The sequence below is a fragment of the Saccopteryx leptura genome, chromosome 6, assembly GCF_036850995.1.
Source record: "Saccopteryx leptura isolate mSacLep1 chromosome 6, mSacLep1_pri_phased_curated, whole genome shotgun sequence".
Classification (NCBI taxonomy): Eukaryota; Metazoa; Chordata; class Mammalia; order Chiroptera; family Emballonuridae; genus Saccopteryx; species Saccopteryx leptura.
In genome coordinates this window covers 79,553,498-79,577,306 of record NC_089508.1, presented here as the reverse complement: position 1 = coordinate 79,577,306, position 23,809 = coordinate 79,553,498, and the positions used below count along the sequence as shown (strand labels likewise).

The 23,809-nt window shown below is 41.0% G+C and overlaps 1 protein-coding gene across 6 annotated transcripts in view; it reads right to left on the bottom strand.

The window, feature by feature from the left end:
• INO80 (INO80 complex ATPase subunit) overlaps nt 1-23,809 on the bottom strand; it is a 174,984-nt gene that overhangs the window by 19,732 nt on the left and 131,443 nt on the right. For all 6 annotated transcript variants that reach the window (XM_066344251.1, XM_066344246.1, XM_066344245.1 and 3 more), the window contains 4 exons: nt 23,535-23,760; nt 18,996-19,123; nt 8,564-8,658; nt 1,910-1,982 (listed from right to left, as the gene is read on the bottom strand). In XM_066344251.1, coding sequence (XP_066200348.1) covers nt 1,910-1,982; nt 8,564-8,658; nt 18,996-19,123; nt 23,535-23,760 — 522 coding nt within the window. The remainder of the gene's footprint in view (nt 1-1,909; nt 1,983-8,563; nt 8,659-18,995; nt 19,124-23,534; nt 23,761-23,809) is intronic.

Genomic DNA, 23,809 nt, shown 5'->3' with positions numbered 1-23,809 from the left:
CCAGGGGGCGATGCCCTGCCCCTCCGGGGCGTCGCTCTGCCGCGACCAGAGCCACTCTAGCTCCTGGGGCAGAGGCCAAGGAGCCATCCCCAGCGCCCGGGCCATCTTTGCTCCAATGGAGCCTTGGCTGCGGGAGGGGAAGAGAGAGACAGAGAGGAAGGGGGGGGGGTGGAGAAGCAAATGGGCGCTTCTCCTATGTGTCCTGGCCAGGAATCGAACCCGGGTCCCCCGCACGCCAGGCCGACGCTCTACCACTGAGCCAACCGGCCAGGGCCTAAAATGACATTTTTAGCCTGACCTGTGGTGGCGCAGTGGATGGAGCGCCGAGCTGGAGTGCTGAGGTCACTGGTTTGAAGCCCTGGGCTTGCTTGGTCAAGGCACATATGACAAGCAACCAATGAACAGCTAGAGTGAAGCAACTACTTCATGTCCCCACCCTAACCCCTGGGGAAATTAACAGATAAAATCTGCTTCCAGCTCCTCCCCCCTTCTCTCTCTCTGTATCTCTCCTCTCTCTCTCTCTCTGTCTCTCTCCCTCTCTCTCTCCTCTCTAAAAATGAATAAATAAAATTAAAAAAAATGAAAAAAAAAAGATTACTGGAATTGTTATTAAATATATTTGAATCCTGGAAATACTCATGAGATTCAAAAGAAATGTTTTCTTCTCCCTTTCAGATAGTAAAATATTCCTCCAAGGAGATTGGGTATGAAAGGATAGATCATTTGATGAAATGCCTTATTTTATTTTATTAAAAAAAATTTTAATTTATTGATTTCAGCAAGATAGGAAGGGAGAGAGAGAGAGAGAGAGAGAGATAGGTACATTGAGCTGTTCTTGTATGTGCCCTGACTGGGGATCAAACCAGCAACCTCTGTGCTTTGGGACAATGCTCTAACCGAGCTATCCAGCCAGTACTATTTTATTTTTTTATATTACCAATTTTGGCCCTGGCCAGTTGGCTCAGAGGTAGAGCGTTGACCCGGTGTATGGAAGTCCTGGGTTTGATTCCCCGTCAGGGTACACAGGGGAAGTGACCAGCACCTTCTCCACAGCTCCTCCTTCGCTTTTTCTCTCTCTTCTCCTCCCACAGCCATGGCTTGATTGATTTGAGTGCACTGGTCCTGGGTGCTGAGGATGGCTCCATGGAGCCTTCACCTCAGGAGCTAAAAATAGCTTGGTCACAAGCATGGCCCCAGATGGGCAGAGTATCAGCCCCAGACAGGGGTTGCCAGGTAGATCCTGGTTGGGACACATGTGGGAGTCTGTCTCTCTATCTCCGCTCTTTTCACTTAAATTTAAAAAGTGAAAAAGAAATAAATAAAAAAATAAAACCAATTTTGCCTGGTCTATGCGCAGCAGATACAGTGTCGACCTGGAATGCTGAAGTCGCTGGTTCGAAACCCTGGGTGTGCCTGGTTAAGGCACATACAACAAGCAATGAATGAACAACTTAAGTGAAGCAACCACAAGTTGATACTTCTCGCTCCATCCCATCCCCTCTCTCTCTCTCTCTCTCTCTCTGTAAAATCAATAAATTAAATCTTAAAACAAACATAAAAACCCCTTCCTGACTTGTTCAGTTATCACTCCTGGTTGGAATGACTAATTTTCTTCAATCTGTTTATTCACTGACGTATTCCAAGTGTTTAGAATAGTGTCACATACACAGTAAGTACTCACTAACTATTTGTTGAGTGAGTGTATAAGATTTATTTCAACAGAATGGATAGAAAAGTCCAAAAGAAAGCTAAAATGTTCCAGTTCTAGGCAAAGCACAACTACTCTCATTACATAACTGAAGGCAAAGAAATAAATGTTTCTGACACAAAGCAAAGGTTAATACAAACAGAGTAATATATTCATACTAGAAAACCTGCATATCCGTTGTACTATGCTCTCATGACTTACCGTATCTGCAGCAGTGAGATTGATACCCAGTCCTCCAGCTCGTGTGCTTAACAGGAACACAAAGATGTCATTTCTGCAGAAGAGGAAGAGATATGTTAAGAGGAAAAGCTGGAAAAGAAAAATGGCATGTGGCACGAGAGGAATCTCTGAATACAGAACACATCTAGGGCTAGAAAGAGATTTCACCAGGCCTGATCTAACATTTCTTTGACACTTTGCTAAGATCAAACCAGGGTTATCATCTTCCAATTTGAAGATATATTTTTGCTGCTCACTAATACCAACTGATAGGCATTATATAATATAATTATAAACATGTAGCAAATACATATAATAGAAAAGTATGGTATCATGGAAGTAGAGGCTTTTCTCTGTATTTAACAGTCATTTTTTTTTTCTTTCCTGCACTCCCCTGAAGCCGGAAACGGGGAGAGATAGTCAGACAGACTCCCGCATGCGCCCGACCGGGATCCACCCGGCACGCCCACCAGGGGGCGACGCCCTGCCCACCAGGGGGCGATGCTCTGCCCCTCCGGGGCGTCGCTCCGTTGCGACCAGGGCCACTCTAGCGCCTGGGGCAGAGGCCAAGGAGCCATCCCCAGCGCCCGGGCCATCCCTGCTCCAATGGAGCTCCGGCTGCGGGAGGGGAAGAGAGAGACAGAGAGGAAGGAGAGGGGGAGGGGTGGAGAAGCAGATGGGCGCCTCTCCTGTGTGCCCTGGCCGGGAATCGAACCCGGGACTTCTGCACGCCAGGCTGACACTCTACTGCTGAGCCAACCGGCCAGGGCCAACAGTCATATTTTTAACAAGTCAAACCATTTGTAGTTCACACAAAGGAGACAAATAAATCAGTATTTTCTGGTGCTTCCCCTGGAACATAACTTCCAGTAATTTGAGTATTAATTATAATTCCAAAGCACTTGTTTTCAGATGAAGTAAGTCAGTCTCAGAAAAATGAGCCAAGATCCCAGGACTAAGACCCAGGACTAAGAGATAATTTAAAGAAAGAAATAGAACAGATTAGAAAATACTATAATACATCATCCCAGGTCATAAGGAGAAGTATTACTTTCTGAAATATCAGATATGGTATACAGGTACTAAATCCCGATGTAAAATTAATTTTATTCTGTGGATTCAAGTAAAAAAAAAATAGGAAAGCACGCTGACATCAGGATGCTTTTATCCTTGATACCATCACTTGACTGCTGAAGGTCTATTTCCTGGATATAAAATAGAAATGTTTTGCATGCAGCTGAAGTGACTTAAGTGATGACATCAACAGCAAACATGAATATCAGAGAAGAAGCTATTCTGAAATAAGCATCCTGGTTAATCACTAAGCTGGACAGGTCCTAGTAGAAATCTGTTCATTATCTGCATTTAATCAGACACAGCTTTCCTAGAAGCACGCATGGATAACGAAGCATGTTTGGCGGTGTCTTGTAGGACATGATTCCAGAAACTCTGTACTGTTATGGAAGTTCTACTGTTTGTCCTTTAATTTTATCATGAAGTTTATATTTCATAATTTTATTTATATAATTTATAAGATGTCATTTTTCATGATTAAATCATACAGGGCAAACCAAAAAGTTAAAAGGCATCTATCTGTCAGTTTATAAACAACATTTTCCCATAGATGTGGGATGATATAAACGGAAGCTTCATTTCTCACAGCCCAAAGGAGAATACTTAACCACAATTAACTCTTCAAATAAAAATTGAGCTTTCTAGGCTGTACTAATCTTTCCAGAATAACCTTTCCCACTCCTGCCCTGAGAAGATTGCTCTTTCCCATACATCTCTCCCTCTCTTGGTGAGTACAAAGGTGAGGTCAGGGGTCAAAGGCTTCTCTCCCTGACTTGTGTGAGAACTGACGGAGTCACCCAATAGCTAGAACTTTTTTGGTAATTCCAGAAAAAGTCCAGCTTGGGTGGGGGCTGGGGAACAAGGAGAGACAGGGAAGGAGGTAGAAGGCAGTTGGTAACTGCAATAAAAGAAAAGGTAGAGGCAAAAAAATGAGTCATTTCCATAGTCTGGACAGCCAGACAGATAAGACCCCAGAGGTGGTAACCACTTATAAATAGGAACTATACACAGGAAAGAAACAAAACAAAACAAATAAAACCACTAGTGAACAGAATCTAGGTAAAAATAAATTAGCAAAACTTAAGGCATGATGGTTTGGGTGCCCTCTAGGGGGCTGAAAAGGAATCTCAACTCAGGGTCTGTGATGCAAGAGGCCTTAGAGAACAGGCTTCCAGGTAGTCTACAAAATCATGTTGTAAAGAAATGTCTAAGTCATACACTTACTCTTCTTGAGTTAATCACCCACTGAAGCTACTTTGCACCAAAATACCCAAATAGTACTGAGCATGCAGCTGACTGCAGTAAATAAAGACTTGCTGGGCCAGCATGAAAGACGACACTGGAAATCTACAACACTCTCACCAAGAAAGAAAAATCCACAGCACACTCATTTTTTCCTCATGTTTTCCAAGGCCCACCCTGAGTGGTTAGATAATTGGGGATCCATTTGGTAAATACCATGGGGTAGGAAGAAGTGAAGCTAAGGCAAAGGAACCCCAGAGCAAAGACCTTGTGAATGGCTTCTAAGATCATGCACTGGTCACATGTTCTGAATGTTGCCCAGTCAGGACATCCTGGCAAACAGTCTTTAGTCTCAGTCAGACTCTTTCCTGGAAGGATCCCTAATAAATAAATATTGTATGAAGGGAACGCAAATGGCTTTTTATAACAGGAGTTCTTCTTTACTCTGGCTGACCTTTGAGCCACGGAGCTTTCTAGGTGAAACTACAATTTTTTCTTTTGATGTCTTTTCATTAACAATAATGAAAATATTTGGCAAAGCATGCTTTTATGTTTTCAAAAGCAGCTGTCTATTTCTCTATATATTGGCCTACTGTAGCCACTCAGAACCTCCCCCCATCTCAAGGAGTCTGGTCAGCACAGGCACAGTTCATTTCTTCACACGAGATATAGGGAATTAGTTCTTAGCCATAATCCCAACTCTAATCATTTAGCTCATAATGTAGGCAGGAAAGGAGATGTTAGTTTGCCTAATATTAGATGCAGGGTATTAAAGTAATGGTTATTCAGATGTTGACTCTAAAAACTAAAAAACACTGCTCCCTAAGTAATTCTCAGGTGTAGGGTTGAAAAGTCAAGTGAGGTTTCCCAGAGAAGCTGTGTAAAATAAGGTATTTACTACATAAAGAGTATTACAATTCAATGGTAAAAATACTCTACTCTTTTGGAGCTAAGCTTTTAAAAACTATTGTGTGCTGTTGGGATTACCCAAATTACTGCTTCACAAGTTAAATAAAAGATTTTTGGAGAACCCTGGCCAAGTAGGTCAGTTGGTTAGAGCAGTGTCCATGCCAAAGTTGTGGACCTGATCTCTGATCAGGGTGCATATAAGCAAATGGTGAATGCACGAATGGGCAGAGCAACAAACGGGTGTTTCTCTCCCCCTCTATAAAAATCAATAAATAAAAATGAAAAGAAATATACTGTTAAAAAAAAGATTTTAGGAACTATTAATTAGATATAGCTACTGATTTTTTTTCCCACTAAAGGGTCACTAAAATATACTGAGCTCTGGATCTCATAGTCCAGTTTTCTGGGAAGTGGGTCAACCAGAAGAACAGCTATAGCTCTACAACTCAGAAACTAAAATCACTAGAAGTTTCTAGAAAGCAACCTGACAATATGCACAGTTTAAATGTTCATATCCCTTCACTCAGTGTGATTTACCTTGTTTGAATCTATATTAATAATCTAAAATGCTGACAAAGCTTTATAAACAAAGATATTCACTCACCATTGTTAACAATTTTACTACACCTAGCATAATAAAATATTGGTAATTAAAAATGATTACAAAGACTTTTTAAATACGTAAAAATGTTTATGATATAATAAGTAGAAGAAATCAGGACACACAATCATATCTATAACATGGTATCAACATGTAAATATAACCACACACATACACATTAAAGATTAGAGGGCCTTGACTTGTGGTGGCACAGTGGATAGAGTGTTGGCCTGGAATGCTGAGGTCGTGGGTTCAAAACCCTGGGCTTGCCGGTTAAAGCACATATGAGAAGTAACAACTATGAAACCCTGAGGTCGCCGGCTTGAGCATGGGCTAATTTGGCTTCAGCACAGACTGACCAGCTTGAGCTTGGGATCAGAGACCCCATGGTCGCTGGCTTGGCTGGAACGCCCCAGTAAAGGCACATATGAGAAAGCAATCAATGAGCAACTGAAGTGCTGCAATGAAGAATTGATGCTTCTCATCTCTCTCCCTTCCTGTCTGTCTGTCTCTTGCTAAAAAAACAAAACAAAACTAGAGGGATACTCTAAAATGTTACTAGTAATGGGATTGTGGGTGAATTTTATTTTCTTCATTAAATATTTCTCAAATTTTCCTCAACAGGTATTTTATTATAACATTATGATGCCAGTTATTGCCAGAAAAAAATAATTTTGTTAATGAGATCCTCAAAGGTATAATATCAAACATATTAGTGGAAAATAAATGCAAATAGTAGCAGGTGAAATACCCATTATTTAATGGCATTTCTTTTAACAACTCATGCCACTTCATACCAGTGTGCCCACTTCACAGAGGTGCTGGCATGCCTGTTTCCTTGGGAAAAACAAAGTTTATAGATGTTGTACATAAGATTCATTTTTTAGTGAGAGAGAAAGAGAAAGGCAGGAAAGGAGAGAGATGAGAAACATCAACTCACAGTTGTGGCACTTTAGTTGTTCATTGATTGCTTTCTCATATGTACCTTGACCAGGGCGCTTCAACTGAGTCAGTGACCCCCTGCTGAAGCCAGAAACCTTAGGCTTCAAACCAGCAACCTTTGGGCTCAAGGCAGCAATCACAGGATGTTGAAGATCCCACAGTCAAGCCAGAGATACCATGCTCAAGCCAGCAACCTCTGGGTTTTGAACCTGGGACCTTAGCATCCCAGGTTGACACTCTATCCACTGTGCCACCACTGGTCAGGCTGTATGTAAGATTCTTGTCTGTTAGTGCTCTTAGGCTGGAGTAGGTAAGGACACAGTAGATATGTTTCATTTGACTTCAGAATCATCTGTGATTCATCAGAATCATGAAAAGATGAAGATTAGCTAGTAGACTTTTTTGGGAGGGCAAACAACGTGATGGGGCTAGGAGGCTTATATATGTCTCAAATAATCAATTTAAAAATCTGCGGACAGGCCCTGGCCAGTTGGCTCAATGGTAGAGCTTCGGCCTGGCATGTGGATGTCCTGAGTTTGATTCCTGGTCAGGGCACACAGAAGTGTTCACCTGCTTTTCCACCCCTCCCGTTCCTCCTTCTCTCTCTTTTCCCCTTCCATAGCCATGCTTCAGTTAGTTCCAGCAAGTTGGCCCAGGGCACTGAGGATGGCTCCCTGGAGCCTCACGTCAGGGGCTAAAAATAGTGCGGTTGCCCCACAATGGCCCTAGATGGGCAGAGCATCACCTGTAGGGGGCTTGTCTGGTGGATCTCCGTCAGGGCACATGTAGGAGTCTGTCTCTCTGTCTCCAGTCCTCTCACTTAACCAAAATGTCAGGAAATATTTCCTTACCTGTGCTCTACTGTAAAGGATTGTGCAATAGCAAAAACTCTCATAGAGGACATTTTATGTTGAACTATGGATTTGTTTTAAACTAAATTATTTTACATTTGAAGTAAGCTATGCATTAAAACTAAAAAAAAAAATTTTAATTGTAACCTAAGTACAATGGCTATGTGCTTAATTTTCTCCCCAAGAACTCTAAAGTAAATATTAATGGATTATGCAATTAAAGGCCAAAAATTCAGAATGTTCAGATTTCTAGAACATTAAGATCTACTCTATTCCTTAGTTCTCCAGGTTTAAGGAAGAAAATAAAGAGTGGAGTTTAGCAGACCTGTCACTAGCAAAGCTTGGCTTTCTCCTTGGAGAGAGCAGTAACCAGACTCTGCTTATTACATTGAGAACCTGCACTTAGGATAATTATGGCCCCGTAAGCCATCAGTATCTAGCAGGCAGTATTTGAAATTTCATAGGCTCATTATCAGGTAGGAGTACTGTAACTGAGAGCTGCCAACTAACTAGATTGCACACGACTACAAGTTGTCACGCTGCACTATATACTATAGCGCTGAAGTGAAAGCAGGAAAAAGGAAGGTATTTTTAAAAAACTCATACAAAGTGAAACACATAAACAAAAACAAACTAAAATCAAGTATAAAAGTTAAGACCCAGAAACAGGCACTGTTAACATTTAGGAATATCGCCTTGTGAACTTTTTCTACATATATATTATTCACATAGAGGAGGGTTTTACTCCATACTCAGAAATCATTACTTCTATCGCCCAAAGAAATTAGCACCAATTAGGTAAGAAAGCAGATTTGAAACACAATAATTACCAAGTATTCATTTCTTCTCTCTCACAAAGATCTGAGCTGCTATAAGCAGATTTAGCTACTTCTTAAAATGGCAGGAACTACTATGATCACTTAATCTTAAAAGTATTGGTATTTCTTTTAAACTCACTATCTCAAGCACTAGAGAAAAACCAAAATAAGGATTTTTGTTAATTCCTATTAAAATTACCTGTTCTGAAAATCAGCAACCATGTCCCGCCTCTCCGAGATCTTTGATGAACCATCAAGCCTCATATAGGTATGCTTCCTGTAAACCATATATTCCTGCCAATCAAGAGTAAATAATCAGTCTGATGCAAATAACTGTATTCCAGTTCCCACAAGCATCTACCCACCTTCTGCCTCATTCATACAGCAGGCAAGTCATTACATCCAGAATGAGGAGAAAGCAATCTCAAAAGTACAGGAATTTAATTTGTAAATGAGTGTGCTGCCAGTGTGGAAAAATTGAGGGTAATCTGAAGACTACAACCCCCTCAATTTCAACTTGGAAACTAATCTTATTTCTGTAGATATCTATAGGTTTCAGAAAAAACAAAAAACAAATAAACAAAATGAAATCTCCAAACCAAATGGCTTCTCAGTCACCAGCCAGATGTTTCTCACAGATAGACTATCTAGTTTTCTTTCAGTAAAAAGCACTTGCCCAGAGGGTTTCTCCCAGCAAACCCTTGCTGACTAAAGTCCTTGAATTTACAGCCTAAACTTCCTTTTCCAGCAGAAAATGCATCACTGTTGAGGCCAAAGCATCAGAGTGAAGAGAAGACAAGGTAACTTTCTATAGCAGAGAATGTTCCTAATATCATGTGTAAGACGAATCACAGCTTTTAAGTATAGAGAAGAGACTTCAAGAGATACAATGGAAGAGGGCCTATCTGCATTCTTAGAAGTTGCAATTATTCTTACAGATGATGTCCAAATAAGCACTGATTTCCTCTTTCTTTACTCCTGATTACTGGATTACAATTCAAGAAGTCCATTTGTACAGAAACTATTGATATGATAAAAATTCAACACAGATGCCTACTTACAAGAAATACCATAAAACAGTCATTTTGGTTCTAAAGTAACTTCTCCTTATTGAAAAAAACTAACCATTTCTACATTTGGGAGATGTATATGTTAATTACTTTTCTGTGGTCAAATGTTCTTTTATGGCCAGATTCTCATACACAGCTCCTTAGAGCTGGCTGGGTTTTTCAGCACACAAGGCTGCTACCGTTTGGCACAGCTGGTGCAGTTATGTGGCAGCCTACTCTTAGAGCTCCTTCATGTCTTGGCAGAGGTCTCTGGCTAGGGTAACTGTGAAGTAGAGCTGGTAGACAATGTTCATTAAGGTACACCTCTTCACTCTGTTTTATCTATGTATAAATATATATATTTTTTACTATTTCTTTCTGTCTTCAGCTAGTTCTCTAAGGACTCTGATAATCAAAGAGGGGCAAAAAATATTCATGTTCACATTTAGTGGTATAGCCCTATAATGGAATGGGGTTAAGGACAGACAAGTAGGGGGGTTTTAGATAAGGTGAAATTCAGGAAAGAAGATAAAAAATGATGAAGGTGGGGAATGGGGGAATGCTGCCATCCAGACCAACAAAGTAATGAGACTACACAGACAGACATCCTACAAACTGGGACTTTAACCAAAAGGTGGGCTTCTTGTAAGATACTGTTTTGCCTTTTAAACCAGAACTTCTAACCTCAGTGAGAACACTGAATGAATGAGTCTTCTGTAGATCTTGCTGTTCACATCATTTATATATCAAGGTTAGCACAATGCCAGAGATATATATTAATCCTAGACCATAATCAAACCAACGCTGATTATAGACAGTCTGTTACTAAGGCAACAAAAGCGAATCTTTTCTGCTTACTGCTTAAGCCTGTGCTTTCCCACTCAGGAGAGTAGTGGGATTTCAGATTTAAATGAGTTTAGATCCTATTTCAGCAGATAGCTTCAAAACAAGTAAATGGACATGGAAAACGCAATTAAAAGCAGAATAGAGGAATGTCTACATTCTCATGCCAAGCCACAGAAAAACAGCTAAAAGATAAAGACTGAGCTAAAAAAGCAATTTAATATTTCTTTCATTCACAAATTCTGGTTATACCAGTTATTCTAGCTGTCTCTCAAAGTCTAGACTGTTTAGAAAAGATACTTAATCAAATGTTTATCTGAAAAGAAATGCCTAATTTCTTCTGTAAATTTTAAAAACCTGTGCCTATTCTTTTTATTATTATTATTATTTTGTATTTTTCTGAAGCTGGAAACAGGGAGAGACAGACAGACTCCCGCATGCGCCCGACCGGGATCCACCCGGCAAGCCCACCAGGGGCGACGCTCTGCCCACCAGGGGGCGATGCTCTGCCCCTCCGAGGCGTCGCTCTGCCGCGACCAGAGCCACTCTAGCGCCTGGGGCAGAGGCCAAGGAGCCATCCCCAGCGCCGGGGCCATCTTTGCTCCAATGGAGCTCCGGCTGCGGGAGGGGAAGAGAGAGACAGAGAGAAAGGAGGGGGGGGGGTGGAGAAGCAAATGGGCACTTCTCCTGTGTGCCCTGGCCGGGAATCGAACCCGGGTCCCCTGCACGCCAGGCCGACGCTCTACCGCTGAGCCAACCGGCCAGGGCCCCCTCTTTTTTTTTTTTTTTTTTTAATTTATCGATTTCAGCAACAGAGGAAGGGAGAGAGAGAGAGACAGAGAGGGACAGGAACATTGTACTGTTCCTGTATGTGCCCTGACCAGAGATCGAACCAGCAACCTCTGCACTTTGGGATAATGCTCGAACCAATTTTGCTATCTGGCCAGGGCCCTGTGCCTATTCTTATTCCTAGTTCAGTTTTCCTATAATCCTAAAAACATCTAATGACTTAGCACACAATTCAATTCTATTTTGTTAAAATAAAAACACAAATTCTAACAAATGATTTGATAGTTCTCAATGTACTTTTGAAAATGTATTTTAAAAATTGATCTAAAAATATCTACCTTAATAAAAACATCAAAAGGTTTTCTAAGATTCAACTTTAAGAGTCTTGCTTAACATATATATACACATATTTTTTAAAGTGAGATGAGGAGAGATAGTGAGACAGACTCCTGCATGTGCCCCGACTGGGATCCACCCGGCAACCCCCATCTTGGACCAACCGAGCCACTGGCTGCCTGAGACAAAGAGGGAGAGAAGGGGGAGAGGGCAGGAGGAGAGAGAAGCAGATGTCTCTTCTCCTGTGTGCCCTGACCAGGGATCGAACCTGGGACGTCCATACGCCAGGCCAACGCTCTATCTACTGAACCAGCCACCCAGGACAATACATTCTTTTCAAAGCCAGCAACTGAGTCTGGTTAGTTAGAAAATAAGATAGCACAATGTTCCCAGTCATTCCTCAACTCACTGTGGTACACTCACATGTCTGAGGACCACTGCTGGATGGTTACCACTTGCTGGTTGACTTTACTGTGGTTTATAGGAACTGTGTTATGCTTATTACTCCTGTACATTAATGAGGGCTGGTGGGACAGAAAGACCAACCATTATCCAGTCCTTCCTTATATTAGGTACCCTGCAGAAACCAAGGGTATCTCTCACTCAAGTCTGCTTTTGAGAGGCTTAGAAAATAATCACCAGAATAATTAAATTTCCTGGAGCCTTGTCCCAAGAATTCCTTTAGCTCCACTTAGAGTAGCAAAGAGAGAAACCAAATGTAGACTTTCTTCCTCTCCCAGAGGTCTCATAATTTAGTATCCTCCTTAAAAAAACAACCAGTACTCCCAAGTGGATTCATGTGGATCAATAACTACAGTAATCTCTAATACAATTAAACTAATAAAATAAAAATTATGGCTTTTAACATTTAAGAAGTCTTGAGACCTATAAAGTCTAGTAGATACTATTTTTTTTTAAATCATTGAAGAAGTCAAAGGGATTGTGGACAAGTGTACTCTTGGCATTTGAGCGATGGTTCTCAACCAGGATTAAAAATACCTGCGCATGGACCCACCCCAGGGATTCTGTCGGTCTGGGCTAGGGCCTGGACCGGTTTATTGTTGAAAAGCTCCAAAGATGACTGCAATAGATACCTTGCATCTGCAGTTAAGAACAAGCACTACAGAGGAAAGGCAGAGCAGGGTCTGTTAGAATCTTACTATTTCAAGGATGGCCCTCAGATGAGCAGCACTGGCAACACCTGAAGTTTGTTAGAAATGCAGAATAGAGGGTTAACATCCATAACCTAGTGAATCAGAATTTGCATTTTAACATGTGTGCCTTGTAAGTACATTTAAGTTTGAGAAACACTGTTGTATAACATATTCTTATGCTATTTTTAAAGCTCTGAAACATTATTTTCAAGCAAAATCTTATATGAAAGCCCTATAATATAAAATAGATAAGAAGCATTACTATTCTGGTTGAAGAGGGTAGGGAGTTCAGGTCCCCACCTGCTTAATTTCTATTTAGGTCTCCTACCCTCTAACCTACTCCACCAGTTTGAAAACCACCACCGTAGACTACAAGTTGAGAAGACAGCTCAGTTCTGGACCACATCCATAAGTCCTACTTTTTATAGCAGTGGCAAGGAAACAGAAGTGTTAGGATAACTCAAAATATAGGTTCAGCAAGTGCCTCTAACTCCTTAAAAGATACCAAATAAAAGCAAACATTCACATACTCAATGGTGTAATACAGAGGGACTAGGTTCATCTTGAAGTAGTAGTGATAATGATGATGGCCAGCATTTATTGAACATTTACTAAGTGACAATCATTATTCTATGTATTTTACCTGAGTTTGCCTATCTAATCCTCACCATAGCCTTCAAAGGTAGGTGTTATTATTGTTACTCCAATTTTACAGATGTTAAGTAAGGTCTGTAAAGTGACAAAGGCAGTAATGGAGCTAGGATTGGAACTCAGGTAGACCGGTTCCAGAGTCTTTGGCTTAACCCCTCTATTGCTTCTCACATGAAACAGAAGCACACCAACACTAGGGAATAAAAGAGGGTGGAATGGGGAGAGAAGCCTCATAAGGTTCTTAATATATTCTGTCCATAACCTTCATCCATTGTCAACATAAAGAAAGGATAATCGGGCACTTGAAAAAATAAAAGAAAATGCTTATATGTCTATAACATGAACTTCCATTCTGAGACTTCCTTTTCATTTTAAAGTTGCCTCTGACATTCACTTTAATGCAATTTCACTTTCATAAACCATTTTTTGGGGAAAGACTCAGTATGATCCACAAACCTGTAGATGTGGCATAACTATTTTCCTAGACATGCCCTTTTCCATCGTTGGGATCGAACTCCACCAAAAAGTGAGGCTCCTCTCAACATCTATTACAACCTCTCTGTTGTCCAGGTAAGTTGCACCAAGTGAATGAAATATGGCAGCCATCCCTCCTATATCTAACACAGAGTCCTTTGAAGTGAGAACTAATCACAAGGCATTCATGGGCCCACCATAATCTGACTTCAAACTACTTGTGTTCTTTTCCTCCTAAACCACCTGCTGCAGTCACACCTCCCTCAAATGTCTTCTACCTCCCCATCCCTGCCTTTTTATATCTGGCTTCCTTAGTCTGGAATGCCCTCCTCCTTGATGGCTGAAATTCTATTTAAGTTCAGTTCAGATGTCACTGTCTACGTAAAACCTTCCTCAAGTGACCCTGTTAGAAATAAATGTATCCCTCCTGCTATGTTCAGCAGTTTATGCTTCATTTTTTGCATCAGTATCAGGGTACAGTTGACAGTTATTTGAGTTTGTAATAAACATACACACACACTAGATACAGTCCTTGCAGTCAAAGACCACATTGAATTGATAGTTACATCTGCCTAGCACAATGCCTTACTCATAGTTGGCATGAAAAAGAAATCAGCTAAACAGAATATAGGATGACTGTAACACATGTCCTTTATTCTTAAGACCTAATGAAATGTTAGTCAACAGTGACTCCAATTTGCTTTACATTCCATGGGACAATTTTAGAATATCCAGCTTTCCAGTGTGTTCAGAATCACAGCTGCCAAAGGTAACTTGAAGTTACATTTATGAGAAGCCAGTTCATAAACGATAGAACGTCTGGCCAGGATGAATCCTTCCCTAGTAATGTACCTGCTGACTGGGCAAGTTATACAACCCAGTCTCTCAAATGTCATTATTAGCTACGGATTATCTGGATTTAGTTCTGAGTTGTACTGTTTTCATATGTTGGTGTAATTCAAGATTTGTCTGGGTTTTAGTACTTAACAATCACACCACATACAGCACCAGTTGGCTGACCCTTTCCAAGTACTTCTATTGTATTGCATAGAAAATACTGAGGCTTATTTCCTTAAACTACAGACTCAGTTGCTTGATGCAATAGGAATGAGTCTCAAAAGAGACGACCCAGAGATAATGTAAGTCACATGTATGGAGTTAAAAAGCTCTCTGCAAAATCCCAAACTAGAATGAAAATGATGGTGGTAGGAAAAGTTTTTCTGACATCCAGTTGAACACCACCATCCCCATTGCACATGGGCTGTGTCTGTTTCCATTGTACCCTTACCAGCCAAGATCCTACAGGTGACTTAGCAAATATAAACCCATAATATTACATTTAGTGATCTATCATATCCTCCTCTATTTATGTTCTTAACTTCTGCCCATGGCACACTGAAAATTCTTGGCTTTGGATATTAAGCAGTCTCTTTTTTATCCCTATCCAGAAATACTATTATGGATACCATGGGAAAGGAGACAACATTTCAGAATACAGAATTCTATTTGGAAGAAGATCTGATATATTCACAAGAAATTTAAATTGAAGTCAGATTTTTGCCTAAGTGAAGGAGGTTATCAATCACTTTAGAAAATACTGAGCAAATGCTAAGTGCCCAGAACTAGTATTTCTCAAAAAATGGAAATTTCTGTGAATTACTGTCTTCTAGTTCTTCTGAGTCTCAAGAAACAGTCAGATGGCCAAAGCTATAAAGCACACACACACAGTGCCCCTGCCAAAGGCTACTGCATGAAAGACAATGCTGACATGCTCCACAGGAGAGCTTCAAGGCCTGGAGAGTTTCTCACTCTGACCCTACTGAAAGCTTTTCTTTCCCTCCCTGACACACAGGGTACAGATGTCAAAGGAAAAAAAAACCCCGAAAAAAATGTTAAAAAAGAAAATCTAACACACAAATAAAAATCACAACATTTGTAAATAAAGAAGCAAGGCAAGAGTCAAGGTATTTCTTTAAAGAAAAGGTTAAGTGTACTTAAGGAAAAGCACCTACACAGAAGCTCTTCTATAACATGATCTTTAGGGTACATGCACCAGGTCATGCTTTAAAGCTGAAATGGCTCTAATGGATGTTTACATTGAAAGATCCCATTATGAAATGACTGAAAAATCTCCAAATACACTTTGAAAAGATAAAGAAATGAAATGATTAGATATATACTAAGACTATGCTCTTGGAATACAAGATGTGATTTATTTGGGTAAATAACATTAAATAGCCAAAAATCCCAACAAAAGAAAAAACAAAGTTTTAGGAAATTTAATGTTGAAAAAGAAAGACTAGAATAGTATTAAGAAACACACAACAGTTTCATTTTAGTTTTTCAGTAAAACATAACAGCTGGAACATTTTTGGCTTTAGTATCCTAGATGCATGTTATACATATGGATAAAGAATGTTAACAGTTGTGAAATTCAGGCTTTGAATCTGCTTTCCCCTAATTCAGAATTCCCCGTAGACATATGCAACTATACTTAGAGAAGGTTTTCAAGCTGCCTTGTTTGCAAACTACCCGCAAAGTCCAACCTCCCCCTCCACCTTGCCCAAAAACCCTGCTGGATTAGAGATAGGAAGTGACTGCGGTAGGTAAGGATTATAGCACTCATCCTGAAAAAAACTTCATGTTCACACTTTGATTTACTTATTTTAGTAATGTTTATGTACTTAGAAGTGTGCAATATATAGGATGAGGAACTGAAACATAGGACAGTATCAAACTTAAATCATCCACACTCACCTTCATCTACTAGAGTTAGCTTCTTTGTTGGTGGTTTGTCCACTTTCCCTTGGAACTTTCCTTTAATATGAATCAACTTTTAGGACTCTATTACTCTTATATAACCTTAGAAAAGAAAGATCATCACCTCCCTTACAAAATCCTTAATATACTGCTTTTTCTGTAATCCTTAGCAATGTAAGATCACTATTTCATCTATACTTCCCTGACTCTTTAGGACAAGCAAGTGCACTTCATCTAAAAAGAGTCCCGCTGGCCTGACCTGTGGTGGCGCAGTGGATAAGGCGTAGACATAGAACGCTGAGGTTGCTGGTTTGAAACCCTGGGCTTGCCTAGTCAAGGCACACATGACAACCAATCAATGAATAACTAAAGTGAAACAACTATGAGTTGATACTTCTTGCCCCACCCCATAAAATAAAAAAATAAAATCTTTAAATAAAAAGAGTCCTACTGCCCTGGCCGGTTGGCTCAGCGGTAGAGCGTCGGCCTGGCGTGCAGGAGTCCCGGGTTTGATTCCCGGCCAGGGCACACAGGAGAAGCGCCCATCTGCTTCTCCACCCCTCCCCTCTCCTTCCTCTCTGTCTCTCTCTTCCCCTCCCGCAGCTGAGGCTCCATTGGAGCAAAGATGGCCCGGGCGCTGGGGATGGCTCTGTGGCCTCTGCCCCAGGCGCTAGAGTGGCTCTGGATACAACAGAGCCACGCCCCAGAGGGGCAGAACATCGCTCCCTGGTGGGCGTGCTGGGTAGATCCCAGTCGGGCGCATGCGGGAGTCTGTCTGACTGCCTCCCCGTTTCCAGCTTCGGAAAAATGAAAAAAAAAAAGAGTCCTACTGAAGGAGAGTTAATTCATGGTTTTGGCTGCTGGCATCACCTGCTTTAACAGAACATTAAAGATGCAGGCTGTCCTTTTGTTTTAAATTATCACTATTACGACCTTGAACCCAGTCAAGATTTTTATCAAATACAATGGCTTAACCACCTCTCTTACAGTGACTTACAGTCACTGCTAAGCAAGCATTCTCCATCATTTAGAAATAAGTAACCTACTTATAATACAAAGCAGAAAGTGTGGCCTGTTGATAGCATTCTGGGGCTAAATACTACATAAAACATAAGACTTAGTGATTAAACTAACCTCAAATATTATTTATGTCTTTTGCTAAAAAAAGTTTCCCAATTATTTAAAAAAGAGCCTGCCACCAAATTCAAATAAACTCATTACAAAGTTCAGCAAGCCAGCCTTGGCTTCCAAAAAAACCTAAAAATCCTTCCCTACTGCTACCCTTTACTCCTGCTGTACTGATATGATCCCTACTCCCTTATTCCTAGATAGGGATAATCATGGTTCAATTTCCACTCATTACCAACTATTCCTTGGAGTAGTAGGGTTAGAATAGGAAACCTGAGATATATAAAACCCACAGGAAAACATGAGAATATTTATACACTACTGATATCCAGGTGCTTTAGCCTCTTTCCAAGTGGCTTCCCAACCTTCTTGCACTCAAGTTTACTCTAGTGGTTGGTGATTATTCATCCTCACTTTCACTCTCCTGTTTCGATGTCCATGACTTCCTCTCCATCAAGTATCAAGCGACTACTCAGACAACAAGAAAGCAGAGAGAATGTCATCAGAAAAGCTGCCTGTACAGTAAGACAGCTGTATCCTTCATTATAACCCAGTGGTTGTCAATTTTGGTTGCTAACTAGAATTACCTTAGGAGCTTTTAAATATCCTATGCCTAGATCTCATTCCAAATTTACTAAATAAGAATCTCTGAGGATGAGAACAGACATCAATATTTGGTAAAGTTACCCCACAAGACTGCAATATGTAGTCAAGTTGAAACTGCTACATCAACTCAGCATGAATAGCTGTTTTCTGATTTTTTACAGAGAAGTAACCCCAAACCTTGTATTCCATATACTATTTCAGAGGACTTTTCAAGAAATTCTTAGGCTCTGATCTATACTTTATTAATATTTTTTCCCATTGTTTTCAAGTGAGAGGAGAGGAGATAGAGATGCATCCCAACTGGGATCCATCCAGCAACCCCCGTCCGGGGCCTATGATCAGCCCATCTGGGGTCATGCCAGCTATTTTTAGCACCTGAGGTGGAGGCTCCACGGAGCTATCCTCAGTGCCCAGGGCTGATGCACTTGAACCAATGGAGCCATGGCTGCAGGAGGGGAAGAGAGGTGGGGGAAGGGATGAAGAAGTAGATAATTGCTTCTCCTGTGTGCCCTGACTGGGAATTGAACCTAGACATCCACACTCCAGGCCAACACTCTACCACTGAGCCAACCAGCCAAGGCCCTAATCTACTTTAATTTTAGGGAATTTCTTTCCTAGTAAAGGAAGGGAGTAGGGGTGTTTTACTTCACTGATATAAGAAGAAAGCAGAAATCCTTTGCATACTCTCACATCTGCCAGCGCTGCTTCTCTTCCTTTACAGACAGTAAAATCACAAAGAGGTTTTGAGTTCTCATTAGGCAGGACGGATATTAGTCATAAACATCTGATTTCTATAAGTTAAATATCAAGGTATCCTAGGTCCCAAGGTTCCTTCTCCTACCTCCAGTAGGTCTATCATCCTGGTCATCTGGGAGTAGATAAGGACCCTATGTCCTTGAGACTTGAGCCGAGTTAGCAGGACATCAAGGGCATACAGCTTTCCACTGTCAGTGATGAGGCTCTCCTTGCCTAGGGAGAAGAAAAGGGGGAAGGGGAAAACTGTATTTAATTGAAGCAGCAAAATCACTCACTGCAAAGCTGTATGCAGCCAAAATCACTACAACCAGGATGCTTATCATCATGGGAGGAGGAAAGTACTCTAGAGAAGAACGCAAAGCACTGTTAAATTCTGATCCAATAGTGCTCTGGGAAGATATATACTGAAAGTGGGATGTGTAGGTTCCTTCTCAGTTGACAATTCTCAATCAGACACAGGCATCTGCCACTTTTCTGCTCTAATCCTTACTCAGAGGGACAGCAGGTACACATCTAAGTGACCTGAGAAACCTTTTATTTCTCTGTCCATATTACGTCTGGATATCTGTTTCTGCTAGTTCTGTGACTAAATGGTTTCCTTTCTGGAAGCACAAGAATGTGAAGAAACAAGGCCTGCTCCTGCCTGTCCCTAGAGACACTTACACATCAAGAAATGCAACTAAACATACCCTCTTCTGCCTTTTTTTTTTATAAACCAAAAACTCTCTCTACTGAATGATTTCAAATAGGTGGGCTGGTAAAGCTGTAATTCAATAAAGGGTCTATAGGGTTTGTTCAGCTTTTCAAAAAGATTGACTTTGGGTTTCTGTGAAATGGAAGCTGTTTTCACTCACTCACTTGTGCTGTCTCCTTCCTCCTCCCATTAAAAAAAACCAAAACAATCTTTCAGTCAAAGATCTTTTAAGAATACTTAACTCACAAATTTTCATCTTATCCATTCAGCATCATTCAACTCCCATCATATTTCAGGAAGTAGAGTTTCCTGTTTGCAGACTGGTCCATAAACATGCCCTGAACAATTGCTGTTATTAAGAGGGGAAGAGATGAGGGTTATGGGGCTGGGAGATTTAAGAGTATATGTGGAAGTGACTGTGGAACAAAAAAAAAGGGAGAGCAAAAGGCTAGAGATATTACACAACTAACCATAAAAGCAAAAAAGAAAATTGTTAAGAAAAAAATACTGTCTATCCTTAGCTTCTGGGTTTGAACCCATGGTTTTTCCTTAGAACTGCAGAGCAATCCAAGAGTTCTCAATGGTCATGTCTCAGTTCTTGCCACTATTTGCCAAGTGCACAATTATTGTATAAACTGAACAAGAACGGATGTGCTGACAGCACCATAACAAATCGTCAGCCACTGTGTTTGCTACTAAGCCACAGGTCCTGGATGTTTACTCCTCTGCACTGCAGCCTGCCTTTTCCCACCTTCGGAATGCTGCCAGGCCACATCTCTCCCTCCACCACCCCTCCCTGAGGCTGTGGCACACACCTTTGTTCAGCCTCTTTGTTTGGTCCTGTTTAGATTATTGCAATGCTCTTCTTTTTGTTGGTCTCCTTACCAACACAATCAAATAACTGCAGCTGGGACAGAACCGATTGCTAAGCCCTCTCTCTGGCACCAGACAAGGAGTCCTGTATAAATTCCAAGTCTGATGAGGCAGAAACACTTTCATAACAACTTCAAGGTTTTCTTCTTGTCACAATTGCCCTTCTCCTTTAAGTGGATCCTCTATGGTCCTTCAATTTGGATAGCTCCTACACATTCCCCACAGAGCTACCAATTTTAGAAAATAAATTACTTTTCTCATTAAAAGCACAGGAAGGTGGAAAAAAAAAAAGGCCTATATATTTTTCAGTCACTGAGCAAGAGTGGGCAAGCTAAACTCACCAAATTTCAGCAGTTTGCTTCTCTCTCCATTTGCATATACTCCCTCAACACAAATATATAAGCATATATATATAAATCTGTCTTGTGCCTAAAAAAATTTTTTTCTGAAAGTATGTTCATTAAAGGTGGGGACAGTGAAACAAGGAAGCACTTAGGATAGAAGAAGCAACCAGAGAGCCTAGCGGGCCTGCTATGGCCCACTGGAAAGTCAGAGAAAGGGGGCCTTGGAGACAGGTTCGGGGCTAGCCCAGGAGGAGCTGCTGCTGCCCCTTGCTCCCCTGCTTGCAAGTCTCAAAGGGAGCCTTAGAATACAGGAGGTGCATACCTGAGAAGGAAAAAAAGTGCAGGCATGCTCCTGGGAGGGAGAGCATACCTCTTGTGTCTGAATTTTTAGACATTTCAATTCATCTCAGAGTCATGATTCAATGTTTTCCACACATTCCTCCTTCCCACATCTACTTTATTTAACTAACCAGAATGAACTGAGGCTAGGATTCAGAAAGCTCAGAAATGATGATGGGCATATACCTGGATGGGTACAACTCTGATGCACTGAGAGAAGTAAGAAGTGGTACCTGTTGCTAGCCGTTATTGTGTAGGTGGGGGAAGTGGAAATGAACAGAGTGGATTTCTTTGGACTGTCCTTAAGGAAAGGCCTAAGAAGAAAGAGACTTCAGCAATAGCCTTAAAACACATAAGCAATAAGCAGTATTTCTGTTTCTCTGGTAAGCATACTAGACAGAAGTAGTAAGCTTCTAGTATTTGTCCTTAGAAAGAAATACAAAAAAATTGGTTTCTTTCTCTGTACATACCAATGTCTTCTGGGTCTGGCATCCATGACCCAATTTTTTAAGAGCTACCCAAGTTGCACTGAACAACAGCACAACCTATTGCTAAGCAGGGCACAGAGTCAAGAAGAGCACAATTTCCTAGATATTAGGCTGATTCTGCCAAGCCAAACCCTTGTCCAGCCCCTTCTTTAAAAATAGGAGCTCCAAAAAATGTTGAAGGAAACAGACCTTTCTTGCAATCTTCCCCACAATTCTATGGTACAGTCTTATAGTATTTTCACTTAGATATAGGTTCTTACTAATCACAGTGTAAGATCCTGCTCAGAGACAAAATGAATGTATCCCATAGTAGTAAAATCAGGTAACATAGTACACAATATCTCCTTTTACCAAGGAGAAGAGATTAGACTTTTGAAGGGACTGCAGATCCTTCTCCCAGTGAAACATGGAGATGTGTTCAATGTGTGAAATCAAGATTTTGGTTAGTCTCTCAAGGAATGTAATGGAACCAATTCAAGGAAAAAGAAAATGAAAAAGTACAGAGTAAAGAGAGAGAAAATATAGGTTCCACTGACCTGCCCCCCACCCTTGCTGCCATGTCCCAGTCAGTCTGCAGAGCACAATAGGGTCAGTGAGGAGCTGGTTGGTTCTCACAGTAAACAGCCCGTGAGGCTGGTGCTTTTTATCGATGCGAAAAGAACTCAGACACTTCCTGCTATTTAAACAAAGTCCATTTTTCTTTCAAAGAACAGGAAAAGCCACAAGAGATTCCCACAGCGCCAGCAATAAGCCTTCTACTGCTGTACTGGGAACTAAGCAGCCAGAATGAAAAGGGAGAAATGAAGAAATAAGGTGTCATCTTGCTTCTTTTAATACCTATGGTTAATCTTCTGCCTGGAAGTCTGTGGTTTCCATACCTGCTGGATTCTATCCCTCTATTTGCACCAATATTCAGGCATTCTTTATACTTGGGGTTTTCCTTTATTTTCCAACAATATATCTCCATTCACTGCTTTACATGTTCTAAGTCAGCTATGAGGCCATTTACAACACTATTCTCATATACCCAAAATGGTACCTTCCAGTTCAAAGCACCCCAAAGCCACTAGAGCAAGTTGAACTGAAGTCTCTTGACACTTGACAAAGTTCACACTAAAATAGAAAAGCCAGGCCTTACATCCTGAATCCAGTTATCTCTTAGAAACAGCAGATTTTCTCTTTAGTGCTTAGCTCTAGTTTACTTCCACTACATGCCAATAAGATGAATACAAGCAAAGTATCCGAGAATTTGGACAACCAAAAACTAACATGGTCGCTTTCAGCTACTGCTCCAGTCTGCCAGCAGGTGTAAGCAAAAAATATGAGCCTATGAACCCTGTGTTCAATTTCCTTAAAAGTAGTCTCACTGAAGCAAAGATGAAAACTTAGTTTCTTTCCAACCCATGACCATGACCCTGTAGGTCTGGGAATCTGCTAGCACTTTGGCACAAAACCCACTGTTTTTCTTCTGGTTATCATTCAAATCTCTAGTGCTTCGTGCAGGACACTGTTTATGCTACTTAACCTAGGCTTTCTGTGAGTGATGACATTCTTATTCATTCCAGTGGCAATGGCACAAGACAACTGTACTCATTCGAGTTGGAGCCTTTCCTACCAAGTTTATTTCTATCTCCTCCCTTTTGTAAGATGGCATTCCTTTCTCAGCTATAAGCTTGTCAAAGGACAGTATTTAAGCTCAAGTCCAGAACACATTTCTCTCTACTCAAGTGTACTTATATATACTTACCTATAAGTTTCTAATCCAGAAGAAGCAGAAATAGCCAAAACTTTTGGGTTACAAATACCTGAAACCACTATATGCAGCATCTCCCTGGTTCTCCCCTTGCAAAAGTGGGGAACAGATTTCAAGAAAACGGAGTACTCACCTGGAATCCTGATGAAAGACCAGCCATTCTGAGGCCTGATGCTCCACAGTCCTCCAACTGGCTCTGGGAAGAACTGGGACCGTCGATTTAGCCAGTCTGCTGCCAGTTCAGGGGCCCCATTCAACAAACACTGCTTGGCTGCTGGACTCCCTCCTTCCTTCAGCACTTGCCGCTCATATTCTGCACTTCGGTCATTGCAGTAAGAATCCAATGGCACTGCAGTGACCTGCAGTCAAAGAGTCAAATGAGATGTTTTTTTTTCACATTTTCCACAC